At 35.2% G+C, this 19,975-nt stretch overlaps 1 protein-coding gene across 6 annotated transcripts in view; it reads right to left on the bottom strand.

Annotated features, from left to right (window-relative positions):
• Positions 1-19,975, bottom strand: part of RYR2 (ryanodine receptor 2) — a 385,403-nt gene that overhangs the window by 86,474 nt on the left and 278,954 nt on the right. For 3 of the 6 annotated variants that reach the window (XM_071432561.1, XM_071432585.1, XM_071432578.1), the window contains 11 exons: positions 19,497-19,637; positions 18,622-18,785; positions 16,586-16,664; positions 15,868-15,957; positions 14,651-14,788; positions 13,715-13,792; positions 10,937-11,012; positions 8,451-8,577; positions 5,309-5,424; positions 3,686-3,750; positions 1,779-1,900 (listed from right to left, as the gene is read on the bottom strand). In XM_071432561.1, coding sequence (XP_071288662.1) covers positions 1,779-1,900; positions 3,686-3,750; positions 5,309-5,424; positions 8,451-8,577; positions 10,937-11,012; positions 13,715-13,792; positions 14,651-14,788; positions 15,868-15,957; positions 16,586-16,664; positions 18,622-18,785; positions 19,497-19,637 — 1,196 coding nt within the window. The remainder of the gene's footprint in view (positions 1-1,778; positions 1,901-3,685; positions 3,751-5,308; positions 5,425-8,450; positions 8,578-10,936; positions 11,013-13,714; positions 13,793-14,650; positions 14,789-15,867; positions 15,958-16,585; positions 16,665-18,621; positions 18,786-19,496; positions 19,638-19,975) is intronic. The other 3 variants (XM_071432571.1, XM_071432595.1, XM_071432604.1) reach the window with 1 other exon arrangement.

Genomic DNA, 19,975 nt, shown 5'->3' with positions numbered 1-19,975 from the left:
TCTGACAGACAAATGTTACTCAACTGACTGTACCATTCAGCAGATGCTATGCTTTCACAAAGTGAGACTGAAACTATCATCTACAGTGCCTTTAGTTGAGGCCAAATAAATAAATAAATAACTCCAAATTTCCAACACCTAGATTGATATTTAGAACCAATTTCCTACAACTACAGTAGTTAGATAACTTGTAACTTGGTCTACTGGATGAGAAATTCGAAAAACCCAATCATGAAGAGGTTGGTTACAAATACAACAGCATATAATGCCACCACATTTCAGGAAGAAGTCTGACCCATATTTGTCAGCAAAATAGATCTGGATTTACTGTATTTTCTGAATATGGAATGGTTGTTGCATAAGCCAAGACTTTCACTGCATTATCAATATCCAAAATTATACTCTTCCACAGCTTAATGAATGCAAGTTTATTGTCACTGGAGAAGGAAAGCAGACAGGAATTGCTCTTAGCTTAAAACAAATTCTGTGTTGGAGGTGCACTCAATGGAATTAGCTATTACTCATCCAAGATTTCCCTGCATCTGTTTTCTTCTCCTTGGCTGACACATCTGGATGGCACATAACCCAATCAAGTATGGCAGCAGCTCTGATCTTTTTGCAGGACTATAAGTTCTGGAATCTCACACAGCTACAGAGCATATGTGCATAAATCCTGAATCTCTATGCAGCAGGTATGCTGATATAGCTGACATTTTCCAGAAGTAGGGAGTTTATTGGCATGACTTAATATCTGTAAAAATACCATTATCCAGGACATTACAGACAGAAAATTAGCAGCTTATAAGACAGGAAAATTATTTATATGCATGCATTTTGATACAGTTTTTAAATCCCTTGAAGAACAGCATTGAGATAAGCTGCCAGTTCAGATTAGTCCATGAGATGATGCAAAGTCAATACAGCCATTACTTACTTGAGCTTAATATTGTGATAAAAACTTCACTCAGCATTCATACAATCTTGCAAGCCATGGTGGTCATGTCTGAATGACCACCAACTGGCTGTCAGCCTCAAAATGCAGCAATTCAATATTGCATGGGTCATGCCCAAGAGCAGCCAAGAAGGCAACCATCATACATGCCCACGTTACAGGTACTCAAGAGATCCTGTGTGAAGCTTGTAATCCACCTTACTAAAGGGGAAATGTGGGTTTCAATTCAACCAGAAGTGAAATTACATTAAAACATCTTAGAGAGATGGTCTGCAAAAAAGAGTAACTTCAGAGAAAGAATCAAGTATTTCTGTGATAGTACTACTCATTACTATTTATAAAACTATAGAGCAGAAAGAATGCAACTCCCTTATTTTTATGACATGGACATTATGGACATTAATAATGATACTTATTGAAACTCGGCTACAAATAAGTTTGGCTTATAAATCTAACATAAAATTTTGCAGAAACAATGATTTCAGTGTATACCTATTTCTAACAGTTAGGAATATCAGAAAAATGATACATAACTGTATAGCTTGTGCCACAGAATGTGCAAGTGTTTTGCTGTTGAATATAAGGAAAAATTGAAGTTCCCTGCATGCTAAAATCATCACCTTTTAAACAGCATATAGTAACTCTGTATTCCTCTCCATTTTATACAATGAATTTTCCTAATGGAAAAAGAAAGTGAAAAATGCTTAATTTCTGTGTACATAAAAATATCTCTGTGCCTCCCACTTCTCACTTGCCCACATTCAACTGCTGCTCTTTAAAGACCAACACACATATGCATAGACATTAATATTATTTTAAGCTTTACCTTGTCACCATTTCTTTCTCTTTATTAGAGGCATGGCCTCCACTGCTGAGAGGCCTACTTGCTGAAGATAAGAAATACAGGCGATGATTTTTAAAATACTGATCAATCAAAGGAAGCACAACCTGAAATTATATCAGAAAGAGTGGTTATCTCAGGATGTTCTTTACTATGTTCTGTATTATACTTTGTAGGTCACAACTAAAGACAAGAGATTTGAAACAGGTTTTCTGTCTTAAAACTTCTGTCTATTTGGATTTTTTCTTTAGAACTTCTCTGAATTTATTTAATATTCAAGGCATTTAATATGTCATCAAGTAAGGCAGCAGAAGAAATTACATTATCACTGGGACTTATCTGTGGGGGTTTTTAGGAGGAGTACAAGTCAGAAAGTGTCATTAAATTTTATCTCACAATTTAAGATTTTTCCTATACCACATAACCAAATACAACTATTGCTTTTTGGTCCTTTTAATGTAGGTTTAAAAAAATTCACCTACAACTGTCAGCATGCTAACAGCACTAATTTCTAGATTTTTCAAAATAACATCACTTACTAAGGGCTTGTGCCACAGTTTTTCTGTTTACTTTCTGTGATGATTATTACTCAGTGCCCACTACAGGTGTCAGACAGCAGCTGATCCAAAACAAATGGCCGAAAAGAAAATATGGAATTGCTTCCTTTTTGGAGCATGGTTCACAAGAGAGTGGGATGCTAGCTTCTGAGTCAATCAGCTTGACAAATAATACCACATGGAAGTACTCTAAGGCATTGAAATAACAACTTACTGCAAAGGACACCAGAGTTAGAAAATGCTGCAAGCAGTCACTTCTTCTTACTCATTAATGAATTCACAAGGCATTTTGAATATGCAAATATCATACAGGATTTTATGTGTGAAAGGCAACAGCAGATTTTCTTGATTTACAAAGTGTAAAATCATGACAGAAAAAGGAGAATTGTGCTGAGAGGAATTTCATGGCCGTCAGGAGGAAGGGGAAGGGAAAAGTGCAAATTCCTGCACCTGGGGAGGAAGAAGTCCAGTTACCAGGACACACTGAGAGCTAATCAGCTGAAAAGCAGTTTTTCAAAGAAGGACCAGGGGATCCTCAGTGGACAGCAAACAGACCATGGGCCAAAAAAGCAATCTTATTGCAAAGGTAGCCAACAGCAGTGTGGATTGAACTAGACAGAGTGCTTGTCAGCAGGTCCAGGGAGGGGGTTCTTCCACTCTACTCAACTCTGGTGAGAGCACATCTGAAGTGCTGTATCTGGTTCTGGGCTCTCTAGTACAAGAGAACACAGTAGGTTCTCTCAGACCATCAGGAAACACATTTTTACTGTCAGGGTGACTGAGCACTGGCACAGGTTGAGCAGAGAGACTGTGGAGTCTCTAACCTTGGACATATTCAAAAGATGTCTGACATGGCTCTCTGAAAGTGCTAAGCAAAGGGTCCTTCCAACCTCAGCCATTGTTTGACTCCGTGATGGAGACGGTTTTAAAACCAGAGAAATAACTACCATGACACTGACAGATACACAGCCGTGTTAATTCCAATAACTATTGCTCACATTAACCCACCTGAAGATTGCAAAAGAGAAAAATCTTCACAATTAGATTAAGCCAGAAAACAGAAAATGTACGGAGCTTCTGAATAATATCATATGAGTAGCTGCATATCATGGAGCAGGAAATAATGAGAATAAAAAATATAGTCGTGTAATCTTCCCACATCTATATTTCATCCCACGTTGTTTTCAAGCTATTTTTATTACTGCTGTTTTTAATTAATAAAAGAATGGATTTAACACAGAAAAACACCACTATAACAATAACAGTTACTAAAAAATATGTTCTCACTTCTGTTAATCACTATGTTGACAAAGAATAAGCAAAAATATACTGTACTTTGGCAAAAAACTTAATTTCTTGTTCATATGGAAATTGCTCTCCTTTGCCTCTGCTGCCACCATCTGCAGAGAGAAGAAAAATAAGTTCCTTGTCATGTATCCTAATTACAGTCTACTCTGCATTTTTCTCTAGGAAGTGTACACTATAAACAAATAATACTGGTCATCTTTAGATGTAGATTTAAGGCACCTCAAACAGTATAGGCACTAGTTAAAGTGGCATTTTATGACTTCCTCATTAGAGGAAAAGTAACAGCAAATAAAATGTATAAATAATAACTGCCCGAATCTTCATAAAAGGGTAGGCATCTCATAGTACAAAGAGATATGGATGTTTTTGTGAGATAAAAATCTGGTGTTGTGTTTATCTTTTCCTGTTACAGGTGACAATTTGGAAACATGAGCTCAGATTCTAATAAACACCTTTCTCCAGTTGTTCCCACGAGAAATGGAATTAATGAATTTTCATTTCTTATTTATGAACTTGGTACTAAAGAATAAAATTAATGGTTAGATCTATTCAACTAAAATTTAAATTGCTTCTCTCCTCCCTTACCATAAAAAACAAAATCTCTCTCAAAATAAAATCTCTTACAGCTCCCAAACTATTTCTAGTTTATTTACTGTTTTCTTTCCATTAATCTATTGAGGGACTCAAACAGTATTTGTTCCACCAATGTTTCTAGTGTTTCAGTATTTAATCATTATCATTCTTGCAGTTAGCTCAAATTTATGTAATTAGGAATGATGAAGCCATGGTAATCAAGCATTAGCAGCAGAAGTAGCCTGGTGAGTTATCAAGACCAGACTTTTGCTACTGTAAGTAACCATGGCATATAATAACTCCTAAATTTGCCAAATTTCCACATTAAAACTAGATTGGTTTTTAGGTGAGTATTGATTTATTCAATTGCCCTGATGTTCCTGTTACTGTCATTTACAGCATATATCACTATGAGGCACAGTTTATGTTATATGTCATTGCAACTCCCATGTTGACAATAGAAGCAGCATCTGGCCAGGTGTTTTTGGCTTTTACTGCTCATATAAGAAGCTGGCTTGGGTCACCAAACTTTTGTATTTTTTTATCTTCACCAAAAGCAGATAAATCCTTCATAGTGCTGTTCACAAAACATGTGCTGGCTATTTGCGAAAGAGCATTCCCATTGTGGGAGTTTGTTGAAGATGTTTCTCTACTCCCTTTTTGAGAGAAAATTTCACAATGGTACAAATGACTGGTTTCATTTGCTCTCTGAAAAAGGGATTACATGTGAATAGTATTACTGTGCACACAATAGGGATTACATGTGAATAGTATTACTGTGCACATGTGAGAGATTATAATTTTGTGCATAAATGCAAGGGGGCAGATAGTTTTCTTTTACAAAGAATGAAAGTAATAAATTTTTGCTGAAAATTTTTAATCTGATGAATGAATATGGGAAATTGCAATGAATAGCAGGTTCGTAACTCCAAAATTCATGATCTTCATCAACTACAGGAAATTAAAGGGAAAACTAATCCAGAAATATCAATCTTTAAAAATTTTTTCTGGTTGTTTTTATAACATCTGAAATATTAGCTAATAATTGTTTTAAAAAATGTGCAAGGGGTACTATACCAAACTCCAAAATGTACTGATGGGCTTCATCCACATATCTTATAAGCTGCTGAAGGAAACTATAGGCAAAGCGTTTCTCAATGGAAGGCGTGTCTAATTCCAGGTCCTTAAGTCCTCTGTAAAAGGAAACAAGCAAATTTTTACCCATACAGAAGGATTCCAAGCAGTCTTACCTCTCCATGTAGTCTGACACCATTTTTTCTGGTAATAATCATGTGCTCATTAATATAAGATTTTTTTTGTGTTTAATGTAAACAGCACTCTCACACTTAGATTTTGAGCAATTTGTTAAGACACAAGTAGATTTCCCAACCAGAAGTCTAGAAAAAAAATTACATTTGTCAATCAAAATAATCCACTATTATTATAATTTCTTTCCATTACTTGTAATATCTTACATTTCCCTACAAGGACTGATTCTTGGGTGAGGAAGTTTGGAAGCTGAAAAAATACTTTGATTTAAACAATCAAACTAGAAATAAATCTAAATATCCATCACTATGACTTTTCCCAAAAAGTCTGCCTGCAATCACTTTTCCAGCATGTTCCATCCATGTTAGTTACCAGTCTGACAAAAAAAAAAAATCATCTTTCTACAAGAATGAAACTCCAAAGCATGAATCCATGTCATGGGATGACATCCCTAGCAACAAGCTGGCATTGACACAAGCCTTGTTTATGCAGGATCAGGACTCAATTGATGGCACATGAAACAGCTATTCTTAAACAGCAAGGGAATCAGTCACACCTCATCTCCCCAACTTATGCACCAAGTTAAATTGGTACTCAGCTAGGCTGCAAGTTTAAAAAGTATACCTACTGCGTACATACAGAATAGAATTGCCTGTGTATTGTACATTTATGTTTTAAATTAAAGCATATGCCTAGAGATACAAATCTGGTAGACAAAATATAAAGGAAACAACGCCGGAGAACAAAATTCTCAAGTTTACTAACTAAGGGACCATTAAGAAACTTCAGACACAACTTTGGAGAGGGCCACCTGAACTTTGGAACTCCTAAGAGAAAGGGACATGAGAATTTGGATTATTTGAGGCAGCTCAGTACACAAAGCAACGATAGACTGTACAGGGGGGAAGAATAAAAAGCAAGGTACAGAAGGGACGAAAACTGATTTCAAAACAGCTGGTCACATGTAAATTGTCAAATCAATTGACTGGCTGAACCCTGTACCTTATCGCTAGAGTTTGTCCTAAATTCCTATTAAATGCTTTCATAGCTGTATCTCTATGTAATATCACTCACTATTCCACCGGCTGTCAGAAGTAGATGGCAGCTACCGGCAAGACCAGCATGAGCTGGATACTGGGCCAGCAACTGGAGTCAGGCTTGGGGTGCAGGTGCCCCCAGGTCTGTGACAAGTGGGGTGAAAGAAAGTCTCAAGAATTAGTAGTTAGAGATGCCACAGCTTTGGGGACAGCTCTGTGAGCCCTACAGACCTTGAGGCCAGAGTGGCAGCTTCAGCAGGGCACTGGCATAAGTGCATTTGGTCGCAGCCATTGGAGTCAGACAGTCAAGGGCATAGAGCAGGGTCTGCAACTCCAGAAACTGGAAGTCCCAGCTTCCTGCCACTGGGGTGGGACTGCTGTGGTCTAAAAAAATTCCAGCTAATGTGAAAGGGCAGTGTCAGTAAGATGAGAGAGGGCTTCTGCACCAGCAGTCGAAGTGGGCCAGAGTGCCACATGCTTGGTAGGGGGCAAATGTTTCTATCTTCCCTGAAGCCATTTTGCATGGGGGTGCAGAGACCTGAATGGTCACTGTCAAATAAGGACTGTAAAGAAATGGGAGCAAGGCATATATGGAAAGTACAGTAGTGAGCAGACCAAATTAAAACATGAATCAGGCCCTTGTTTGTTTAGACAAGGTAGTTATCAAAGGTGAAGCAAGTACATTGCGTTAAACAGCGTGGAAAAGGCTGCATTTAACCAGCACGGGAGGATGCAGATGTAGCAAGAACTAGTAACAAGACTATGGGTGTGTCCAAGTTAATAGTTGTTTTACCATCCCTCTTAGCCTTCCACTCCCAAAAAAACCCCAAAAGCCACTTTTCTCTTGTGTTTAACAGGAATAAAAAGGGTTATTACTCCTGAATGCAGTTGATCATATTGACAGGGAATAAGGAAAGAAACCTTTGCTGTCTGACATCCCTCTTTGTACATCCTACTGCACTGAGAGGAAGTAAAATCAAGTATTCCAGCTAACCTGTAAGATTTTACCAAAATTATCAGATTGACTGTGGGACTCTAGAAACAGGCTGGAATTCATATTTGATAGAAAAGAAAGGAAGTAGGCAGATTTTAGGTAGATGTGCAAGGCTAATTCACAGTGATTACTTAAATTGATCTCAGTGACTGTTTCGTTCACTTACTAATGTTCAAGTAATGCAATGCTCAGATGTGCTTTCAGCCTTTTCTAGAGATTCTGATTTCCTAAGTCATGCAGATAAGGCAGAAAAGATTCCAAATTAATTAAAAATGTATTCATGCTACATTTAGAAGGTATATACACCATTTTAAAATGAATTATGCATGTTATTCAGCAGACTATTCAACTATTATTACATTTACACTGTGGATTGCTTAAAAAATAATACTGTAAATGAACTCAATTGAAATAAAGTAGTTGTATGTTTTAGAAATAAAACTGTCTTATCTTACCAATTGTCTAGAAATTCCTTTAGAGAGAGACATGTGTTTGAAGATGTGTATGAACCTGTAACTAAGACTTAATAATTCCATCACTTGTAGAAAACTAGTAAGTTTACTAACAGTTGGAAGCATGGACACATGCCAGAAAGAAAAAGCTGCAATACTGAGAAGGAAAGTAGAAGACATGCAAACATTCTGGAGAACTCTGTTCATGCCTTCCAAAACCCCTGCTACTAACTCTGTAATTCATTTCTTCCTTACAATGTTTTATATGGAGCTCATCCTTATTCCCAGGTATTGAAACATAAAAAATAATCACAGAGTTTTGGTTTGGTAGAAGAAACCTCAAAAAACAAGCAATAACAGAAACAAAAAAACCTCACCGCAACCAACCAAACCACAAAACAAAACAGAAAAGACCACTGAGGACTATCAGAAACCTTCTGTGATATTAATACAGAACTGAGAATTACCTGGAGACAACATATCCATTAATCTGTAGAAATTTCAGAATATCCTGTGCTTTTTCTCTGTCCTTGGCTTTTTCTTTGGCTGTGAGTGTATCATAAGGGACAAGAAGGGGATGGTTGCCTCCTCCTACTATGGAGCATCAAGAGAATTAAAATTAAAGAGTTATCTGTTGACATGGTAAGTCACAGTATGTAAAAGTACTATCACAATAATACACAGCATGTTACATTCTAGTCTGAAATAACAACATACTTGTCTGTTTCTTTACACAAACTTTAAAAAATATCCAGATAGAAACTGAGATATGATTACATCTTTCTAACATATTTGCTGCAAGTACAAGCTAAATATGCTGAACCTATTGCAAAAAACCCTTAAAGAAGAAAAAAATGCTTAACGGTTACAAACATCTATTACAACTGCAACTTCATTTAATGAAACTGAAAATATTTCAATAAATAATACATCATTTCCTAAGAAAACCTATATAAAAACAAATATATAAGCATATATGAAGTTCTGCTTTTAAACATTCTAATAACAGGGTTCATCAAGTTAAGCAAGATACACAAATATCTAAAAATATATTAAAGTGATACAGTTGTACTATGTAGTAATAAATTAAAGACAGAAAATTAGAATACATCATTCAAACATGGTTCTCACTACTATGTAGCAAAATCCAAAGAATGCTGCAAAACCGCAGGTAAAAAGAATAAACTTCATTGTACTGCTTACTAAAATCTGATGTATTGATATCTACTGCATGTAGATATTTAATTTGGAAGGAAAATAAAGTTTCTATTCTTAATATAAATATCTGCATAAAAAGCAACATTCTCAGGAGTTCAACTTCTAAAATCACTATCACATAACATAACACAATAAATTCCTATTGTAACTTCTCTGAAACCCCAGGAAACTGTAGAAGTAATGATAAGATTTATCTCTGAAAAAAAGCCACCAAAGAAAGTATCTAAAAATAATAACAATTTTTTAAAAGGAAGGAATTCCCTATAGAAAGTACTGGAGACATACCACTAGATGTTTTTTTTTAAAATGTACATATTCTGAAGTTTTCAGTTAGTTCTGCCTGAATCTATTTAAGTACATGCAAAATGAAAACCGAGTGGGCAAGTCTGATGGCGGATTGGGTTTTTTTGTTTAGTCTGGATTTGTCTTAGGAAGTACAGTCTTTAACATTGGGATTGATTGGATTTTATTCTCTTATCACCAACATGATGTAATTGTACCACAGGACAGCTGAAGACAGCAAAATGCACATAAGTACACATTATTCTTTTTTTTTTTACATATGGGTAAAAAAAATTAAAAATACTAGCATATGAATATACTGGAGGAAAACCCTCAGAATTTTTGAAGGCCAAGTTTTGCTCAGCTGACAAATTCATCTACTTTTCACATACAAAATCTGTCTATCAGAAGCCTTCAATCACTACAGCCACCTCCAGCCTTCCCACAGTGCACAACACAACAAACACTATACAGTATTCTCATTGAAGTGCTTCTCATAGGCAAAATTCTGCTTTCAAAGCTGTGAAATGCAGTTGAAATATTGAAATATCTCATCTTTCTGTAGCCTATTACTTCCCAAACTTGGCCAATCCTGAGGCTACTTATCCTGAGGAAGGTTTTACAAAAAATTAATAATATAAAAATTATATAAAGGGGAAATATAATTAAAGGCATGGAAATATAAAGTGATTATCAAAGGCAGTTCCAGATAGAATTGGGCTTTTTTATAAAACCTTAACTGATATACCTTTTCTGGAATTTTATGGATTTAAGCCAACTTTGGTGCATACAATATACAACTAGACACCTTCAAATAAGGTAAAACCCTAGCTTCAATAATTTGCAACTGAGAACTTGTTTTCTCCATTTGCTAATATACCGTTACCTGAAAAAAAAATCAGCTTTACTACAAATAAATAAATGCTTTTAACACAGAGGAAAAACAGTAAATTACACAACATATTAAAAAAAATCATTTAGGTAAGCAGAGATCATGAAGCACATGCAATTTTTATATGGAATCAAGCATCTGCTCTAGGTTTTCCCCTTATCAATTCAACACATGATAAGTGCAGTACTTAGTAAACACTCTTCAGATCTACCTGCAATAAAAGAAGCAATACAAATGAAATCATAACCCATTGGGTAATAGTCTGAAAGATTAATGCTAGCAGGAAAATGGATTAATGTGCTTAAATTTATTTACAACCTTTGAGTTTCCTCCCCTTGATATATCTGGATTGGTAGACTACTTAAACAAGAAGAGTTACAATGGGTACTATAAAAACTTTAGGCACTAAAAATCACAGTCAAGAATAGATACTTCACTGTTTCTTCTTTGTCAATTTAAATTTGCTGTTCCTTTTTCCTCTTTTTAATTTTTTCTGAAATGCATGACCTAAGGTAGTCACAGAAAACTTAAAATATTGTAAATACATAGAGTTAACATTACCTTTTGCTTCAAGCTCCAGTTTCTTTTTCTTTGCCCATATGTTATGGTAGTTTTCAGCCATCATCTCAGCCATAGCCTTAGGAAAATGGAGAGCTTAGTGATGTGGGTTGCTGCAATGAATAACTCTCAAGAAGGACAAGTTTCTGGCTGATATTAAATAACAAGTTCTGTTCTCTGGGAAGTGTAATACAATTACACTGCAATGGTTCACTGGAAACAAGTTTTTACTGAAAAAATATTGTATAGATTTTGGGTAGAATCAGCATGGGTATGAGTCAGGAACCTGGTGCTGAAGAAAGAACTCTTATTGCAGAAAACAAGGAACCACAAAGAGAATAATAGTTCTGGAAATAGTACTGGGGTGTCAGAGGGGGGATTTCATTCTGAAAACAAGGCCAAAAAGAACCCTCTGAAGTCACTGTCAAGGGAAAGAGAGAACAGCAAGCCAGAGCACTGAATCAAGATTGTTACTGCTGGCTGTGGCAGATTAATTATAAGCTCATGGATATAGCTTCTTCTCTGTGGATACTGTGCTCATTTGTGTGACCACACTGTTAAAACCACAGACCATTTAGAGCATAAATTAGTCCATATATTTTTCCTATTAAAAAAACTTCTTCAGACCTGTGAACTAGAAGCTAGACCCTGAACTAAACAAAACAGACAAGCTCTCCAGTGTCCACCTGGTAGGAAGCGTTTCAATGTGAAATGACTTTTTAAACTCACCTCTACTGTCCTGTCTGTGTACTCTCTATATGTAGAGAGTGGTGGAATGTACTGCAGATTTCACTTTACATTTCTTTCATGAACCTACAGAGACCTTCTCATCTTCAGTAAGGATTTTGAGTAATGAGTAATTGTATTTTCTCAATACCAATTTCTTTATTTGTGAGAATACTCATGAATTGAGCAAGTTTTCAACCATATCTTATCTGTCCACAAGACAATTTGTTTCATGAACACTTGTCCACTGAATAAATGATAATATATTTCTGTTGTGTATGGTAGATGCCTTCTGTCATGCACACTCTGATCCTGGTATTTTGATAATACAAATTAGGACCTTAAAAGGATGCACAGTAACCTGTGTTTTCATAGAACCTAGCAAAGCAGAGTGCTATGAAGATGTATTTAGAGCAAGACCTAGCTGCTCACGGAGCTAGGATGTGAGCAGGTGACTTAAGACCAAAATGAGGATTATTTTGCACTCGTACAATTTAAGACATGGTCATGAGTCTTGCTAGCTAACCCTGAACTCCAACTTGAAAGGTATTAAACATTTTCTAAAATGTTCAAAATTACACATAGTTAATTTTTAAAACTCAAATCTCATTAATAGCCAACATGTGTATAAATTTCCTCAGTATCTATGTCAGGACAATTAATAGCTGAAATTACATTTGAATTAAATTTGCTTAGCTTTTAATAACAGATTTTGAAGCTCATTTCAAAGAAGACCTCTCTTCATAGGGCAAATGAATCATAAAGCCAACAAGCTCTGCCTTCTAGCTAAGGGCTACAAAGGAAATACAAGCAATGACAAGAGTTAGAGGGTACAGCATAAAAAAATAAGCAAGGGACGAACAGAAGTTGCAATGCCCTTTCTATGTGACTTGTGACAGGATGGTTACTTTCATCTGGGCTTGGTTTACTGCATCATAATATTATGATGATGTTCACATCATGAATTGTTTCCTAAGCATTAAACAAAGTCTGCCAAGCCTTTCAACTATACTGAGTTTATAGAAACATTAAATGTCATAATTGTAAGGAGTTTTTCTCATCAATTTAAGAGCACAACAGTAGAGGCAGTTATTCAATTATCAATTTTATGAACTCTTTGGAATGATCAGCAATCTACTGACAGTTAATTGGTAGAAAATTCTTTTAAAGCTAGTCAGCAATCTAAAACTGCTACAACTATGAAACTGGAAACTGCAAGACAGTAATCAAGGAGTGGAAATCCAATGTGAGAATTTGTTTAGAGGAACAGTAGAGTATATACTGCACAGTTAGTCAATTAATTTACTACCACTGCTTGTTTGCAATACAGCAAAGCTCAGTATGGGCAAAGTTAAGCCTGTGTTTCAGGACTCAATTGTAGTCAGCTTTGAACACCATGATGCCATCACTAGACTGGTACAAACACTCATGTTAACTCATTTAAAGCTATTTAGTATACGCCTACATTAAATTGCAATTGTACTCACAGGAAATTGGCAGACTGTAAAACCTAGCACCATACTCCAGCAAGCACCATGAAAAAAATTCTATCTAATGACAGGAACAGACCATCAACTAAAACATACATTGGTCCAAATAACAGCAACCTACTGACACATCTCATGTCAAAATCCTACCTCCAATTCCTCCATTCTCTATTCTCATAGTACTTAATGGTTTCTGATTCTCATTCCTTCAGTTTAGAGATAAAGAGCGTTGACAAAATGCTTTGAAAAGATGGTGGAGAAATGAATGGGAAACAGAAAAATTTGATGCTTCTACCTCTTCTGAACAGGATTCTCTTCAAAATGGGAAATGTTCACAAGAAAATCAATCCAGAACTAAACAAAATTTTGAAGGTTTTCAACATAAACCATGATTTTAAGCAACAGAGGATCAGAGAGCAACAATGAAAAAGACCAAAAAGCCCCCACCAAATTCAAAGTATATCAAAATAGGTAATATTTGGTACCAAATTGTTTAAAATAAACTAGCAAAACAGGCAAAATTAAATTGTAGAACAAACCATAAGCATTTTAGGTGTTTTTGACTTACATGTAAGTCTCTGGAGAGGGTGACATTGCTCATGTCAATTGCTCGAGGAGTGTAACCATGGGCTGTATCTACAGAGATCTGAATGACAAATGTGCAAAACCAGGGAGTTACACAAGCATATATTATGAAGAAGTTAACGCTAACAAGGCACTGAAAGTAATTAGGAAATTTAAAGAAAAAGTCACTTGTAGATCTCTAGAGAGCAAGAAGATTTTTGTGGTCCAGCTGAAAATATATCAGGAGTAGTAAACTTCAGTGAGAATTAGGCAAAGGGCAACATAGTTTGTTCCCAAAGACAGATGGCTATCAGACACAAATCCCTTTCATTTAAATACAAGTTTCACTTGAACTCATTTAGAGTTTGAACTTACTGTAAACAAGAATAAAGTTATGATTAAATCTCTACATTATCTGGAGATTCTTTTTTTTTCTCAGCAATTTCACACAATCTAGTTTAACGTGAATTCAGGCAAAAATCAAACTTCCAATTTAACTTTTCAACCCTATTTCTACATTTAAGACTAGAACCTATAAATAGTTCTCTTTTACCTTCTGTCCCTCCTCCCAATCCAGAAAATATCACCATGTCTTTATTCTTTGTTTTTACTGTCTAAATTTGTCAGAGGTTTGCTTATTACACTGACACAAATGGTCAAAGGAGGATAAAAAGTGACAGAGGTTTCCTGGATGACACTGACACAAGAAGTGTGGCTAGAAAAGAGGCATAGACAGGCTCTCCTCTATGGATTATGCAGTAACAGGTACCTCTTGCTTTAAAAAGAACAGTGTCCAGGCTTTTCTTCCTATGTGTGTGACATTATTTTCATACGCATGTATATGAGCATATAGAGCCCTAAAAGTTGAAAGGCTTCCTTTCAAAAGGCAGTTATTATAAATAATAGAGAATAACACAAAGTTTTTAGAAAAATGGCTCACTTGACTGGTTTGAGATATGCGACGTGTCCGATTATACAGTGCCATGGAATCTCCTTCCCGTGTTCTTTCAATTCTCCATCCCCATGCCAGCATGGTTTTGAGTGATTCTTTGATTGGCCATCGATAAATTTCTTTCTCCTAGAAGAAAGTACATGCAATAATTAATTTGTTTATGCTGTACAGAGCAAAAAGTAACTATTGGACTTATTCCTGGTTATACTGAGATGCAAAGAAATGTGCTGAATTCAACCATTATGGCTCAGGGTTATTGAAATTATGCAAATAAATCATATAGATTTAAAAAGTTTATTTATCATTCCAGAGGTGGGGAAAAGAATTCTGGCCCTGCAGGAAGCTGATGATCTCAGGGAAAATTGTGTTAATAGCATGAAATCAAGGGTGGAGCAGAAATTATCAGGAGTAATGCAGTGTTTTATCTGCTACATGAACCAAAAACCATAATCACAGAATCATAAATAAGTCTGTTTGAAGAGATCTCTGGACATCTGCCTCTACCTTCTGTTGAGTTCAGATAAGGTACCTAACTGGGCTATCAAGATTAGGTTATCTAGGTCTTGCTGCATCATGCTTTCAACATGCAGCTGATTTCACCACCTTTTTGGGTGGTTATTTCAATATGTAAGCTCTCAAGATAAGAAGAATTTTTAGAAAGCATTTCTGCTAAAGAAGCTTACAGCCATCACCTCTTCTCCTGTCACTGTGCACCCTGTGAAGAGAATGCATCCATCCATCTTCTCTGTAACTAATGCTTAGGAACCAGGAAACCAAGACCATCTCTCCAGCAACTTTCTCCCCTTTAAGCTGAAAAAACCCAGTTCATTCAGCATTGCTTCATTTATATCAAGTTCTCCAGCTGTCGTGGTTTTCTGCTGGAGACCAGACAAAGGCTAAACCTAAACCACTAAGCAAGAAGGGGTTCCTGTGTGACCTTACTGCAAAAATAGAGTGGCAATATCACATTTTGGTTTCACTGTAAGTTATGCCATGTAGATTCAGCTTTGTGAGAAAAAGTTTGAGTGGCCTATTTATTATACAATGAAACCTTTCTCTATCTTTTCAGGATTTTGAGAAAGGCAACAACCACACATTAGCGACATAGTGTAAGTATTTTTTTTCTTAAAACAATGAAAAGACAAGGCAATATATTTTCAGTGATATTTCAGCAATCATCCATCAAGCATGAACAAATCCCTTACCTTTTCAGACAGTAACTTATATTGTTTCATTAATGGTTGCACTTTTGCAGATTCAGAAAATGTTTCACCATAGGTCCATCCATTGGCAAACTGAATAAGGATAAAATGGGGAAACACAGAAAATTATGAAAAATCCTTTCCATTGGTAGAAATTAACTGAATAATGCTTCTGCAGAGCTGTTCTCTTAAAGTTTCCTTTCTACTATTTTCTCAACCAGCATTTATATTATTTACAAATTAAAATATTGACCATGCAGCATGCCATCTTTTTGCAAAATAACGATTACCAAAGCAACCATATGGATACATTTCTCTTTCAATTATTTTTATAAAGCAGAATACTGTACTACAGTAGAGGAACTATTTTTTTTTAACACTGGACAAACAAAATGCACAAAGGAATAAAAAGGATAAAGAGCTTATTTGATTAAAAAAAAAAGAAAATTCAGATCCATAAAACTGTTAGACAATATCCAAGTATATTTACTCAAAAGTCAGCAAAAAAAAATATGAAATGATAAGCACTATTTTGAAATACTCATATGCATTTTAAAAACTTTCCTGCAAATATATTTCAAGAAAATAGTATATCTATATCTTACCTACATACCAACTTGTAACATCATGAAAAATAATAACATTCAGAATAAAATATTTTAAAGATGAAATTGATTCAAACAAAAATATGATTTTACTTTAAGAGGAAGGTAGATTTTACCTTTTCCATTGACCATTTGTCATGAGCATGTTCTGCATATTTGTTGATGAAATATTCTAGCTTTTCAGGGATTGTAATGCTGAAAGTGAAAAGAAAATCAACATTATATCACACAGGCTAAAATTTAATGCTTTTGTTGTAAAGAAAACTTCAAAATAATAAATAATGCATACACCCTTTCCTGTTTTTCACATACAGTTTGATCCAAGGCCCAATTAAATCAAGGAAGATATTGGAATTATTTTATGGGCACTGAACAACAGCCACAGATGCTGTAGGAATTTAACTTCTTTGAAACATGTGTGCAGGGGAAAATCAGTAATGAGATCAAGCACTAGTGCTTTTTGTCCTGTATTTTCTTAGTATTAAAGCCATAACTACAACGTATAGTTTCAGAAATATGGTAGGAACTTATAGCACATGTCCATTATAAACTAAGTGTGCTAACAGTCTTTCTTGAAACATTATCTATTTTATATATTCCAAAAATATTTATCGAATATCAGTTGTTTACTTCATCAGCATTGCTACAAATGAAAGGGTATAACTACTTTTGATCACTGAGGAAATAGTAATACCTTGCCCTCCTAACAAACAATTTCAATACAAGTAGTGTTAGAGTGCCATCTACTGTGAAATAGAAGTCTGGATTTTCAGTCTTTTTCAAAAAGCAGAAATGTAAAACCAAATTATGTCAGACTAACAGTTTGCAAGAGCCTCACAGTCACACAAAGGTCAGAAAACATTCATCCAGCACTGTCAGAAGGTTTTTATTGTTTGTAAGATTGTATTTTGAGGGGAACCCTATTAATACTATAATACTTCAAATAATTTCAGAAATGCAATAAAATTACAAGCACACTAACATCCTATTATCTATACCTTCATACAAATAGGTCCAGTAAGCAACGCAAAGCTGGATTTGCATGTTAAAAGAATGTGGGATAATTTGGAGGTTACAATGATACTAGCAGTTCTTTGTCTTGAAACATTACAGAACTGCTGACTCCTATAGCAATGAAGTGACATATAATTTCAGTAATATCAAGTAACATTTTCTGATTTTTTCAAATCTATTCCAGCTATCTACATTTTTTTTGAAATGACACCAGATAAAAACTCAATTAAATGATAATATAATATTCTTAAGAAAATTTGTTAAAAACCTTCATAAATTTTAGCTACATCTTAGAAAAATGAATTTAAATGGTCACTGATGTCCTTTCTATGCTCCAGATTGGTTTATGACTTTTACTGCAGTATTTAGATGTGCATACATGTACAAACATGCTGTAAGGAAGGTGCCAATCTACTGACAGCATCCTGTGTGCTGAATGTTAATACAGGCAGAAAACTCACAGGGGCAAGTGAAGCAAATGTTTTACAACAGGTTTTTTTTTAAAATATAATCCGCAGCCATGCTTCTGTAAGACTATTCTATACAAAGGGAAATGGCATGCTTGCTGCTGTCAAAAATCAGAGCAGAAAATTTCCATTCAGATACGTGCTTTTTCAGGCTAGTATACTTTAAAAAGCAGGGCCAGAGTCTGGCTGCCTAGAGGGAATGAAGATTATTCTGTCCAATTCCCATTATTCATATTTAAAAGATTATATGAAGGCACAATCAAACAATTTTCTGTAGGTACACTGTCATTCACACAGATTGGAATTAGTGTCTTGACATATGTTAATAATGACAGGGATGATGTAGACTTGTCTACTTTTTCAGCTTCTAAGAGCATGCTGGTTTGTTTGCAGCAGACATATAAAGACAATTGGATAGTTCTATCTCCTGGGTAAAAATGCATTAAAAACATTCTAAGTGGACCAAGAAATTAATGTAACTTGCTAGCTATTGCTTTACTTGTTTTAAAATAAATACATAAATAAAAATATTAAGATCTCCATTTTATCCATTTTATCTATAAAGTAAGCATTCAGAAGCTTTAAATTTACATCATACCAAACAACAGATTCCCCCCCCTCTTTTCAACACACATGATCAAAAAAACCTCCAGGTGCAACAAATTCCTTACTTTGAGGTATCAACAGGTTGAGGATTAAAGTTCCCATCTGAATCCATTGAAGATTGTTTTTCCATCATATTGACATAATTTGATTCCATATAATCTGGCGGTAAGGCCCCTGCAACTGCACTCAGACAAGGCAAAGCCAATTTGAAGAGTTCTTGTTCATACTTCTGTGGAACACACAGGGGACAGAAAGTGAGGAGTGAAAGGGAACCCTCAACGTCACCAGTGAAACTGATGCAGCGGTAGATGAAACCAAGCAGCCAGAGAACAGCTCTCTTACTCAGTGTGAAACTGAGTTTTTGTTCTGCAAATAAAGAGAACTGACTGTCCAAAGCAGAAAGTTAGATGCAAGTCTTAATCTTGCTCAAGTAAATCGGAAAAGCGTTGACTTCACCGGTAGCAACGCTAAACATTTTTCAGATGCCGGGAAGACAGCACAGCAGAGGAATATGCACAGCATTCCTTAACACTTAGATTTGAAATTAAAATCATGACATTTTAAACAGGTTTGTTTAAAATAGTCACAGAATGAACAATAAATACATACCAAGACATATTATTAAACTACTGTATAGCACAGAATTCATTCAAGGGTGCTGAAAGTACAACTATTAAGCAGAAAAGTGTACAGATCTGTACAGATACATCTCAAGATCATTGCTTTAGTGTCATGGTTTTTTTTAATTAGGAGATAATATCTTATACCTACATTAAATTAGAAGCTATAAGAGGAAGATTTAAGCTCACTAAAGCCTGTATTTTTTTCCTTCAAAGTGCATGATACAGTGTTGATATAAGCTGGGTAAAAATTACAGATTAAGAAAAAAGGTTACACAGTAAGGATTTTACAGTAATAGATGGATACTAAAATTACTTACCTTTTGAGATAAAGCATCAAAAATACCCCAGAACAACTTTCTGGATAAATGAAGTTCTTCTTCTGAGGCAGCACCAAAGTTACCCCATCCACTTGGCAAACAATAATACTTCCAGCATCTTTCATAATGATTTGTCAGTAACTGAAACAGAACATATTTTGAAAGCAAATAGAAATATAACTGCTGAGGTTCTTCCATTCTGGCCCTCAAACATTAGACAGATGCTACCAGAAAAATTTCTACTTTTATCAATAAGCCATGTTGTCTATATATTTTTTTAATCACTGGTGCATATACACTCAGAATGAGAAGCTTTTCCATCTTTGCTTCAATACAATTTTGCAAAGCTTTTTTGTTTTTGGAAAATATTCCAAGTCACAGTCAGTAGAGAGCTGACATGATTTCCTTTTTTCAAGTCTGAACAAACTTCAAGTTGGAAAAATGCAGCCATTTATAACATAAGTGTGTATATGTGCATA

Source organism: Agelaius tricolor, unplaced genomic scaffold (genome assembly GCF_023055355.1).
Source record: "Agelaius tricolor isolate 1412-34295 unplaced genomic scaffold, bAgeTri1.0.p SCAF_1, whole genome shotgun sequence".
Classification (NCBI taxonomy): domain Eukaryota; kingdom Metazoa; phylum Chordata; class Aves; order Passeriformes; family Icteridae; genus Agelaius; species Agelaius tricolor.
The sequence above is the reverse complement of the archived record's forward strand: the minus strand, read 5'-3'. Positions and strand labels throughout refer to the sequence as shown.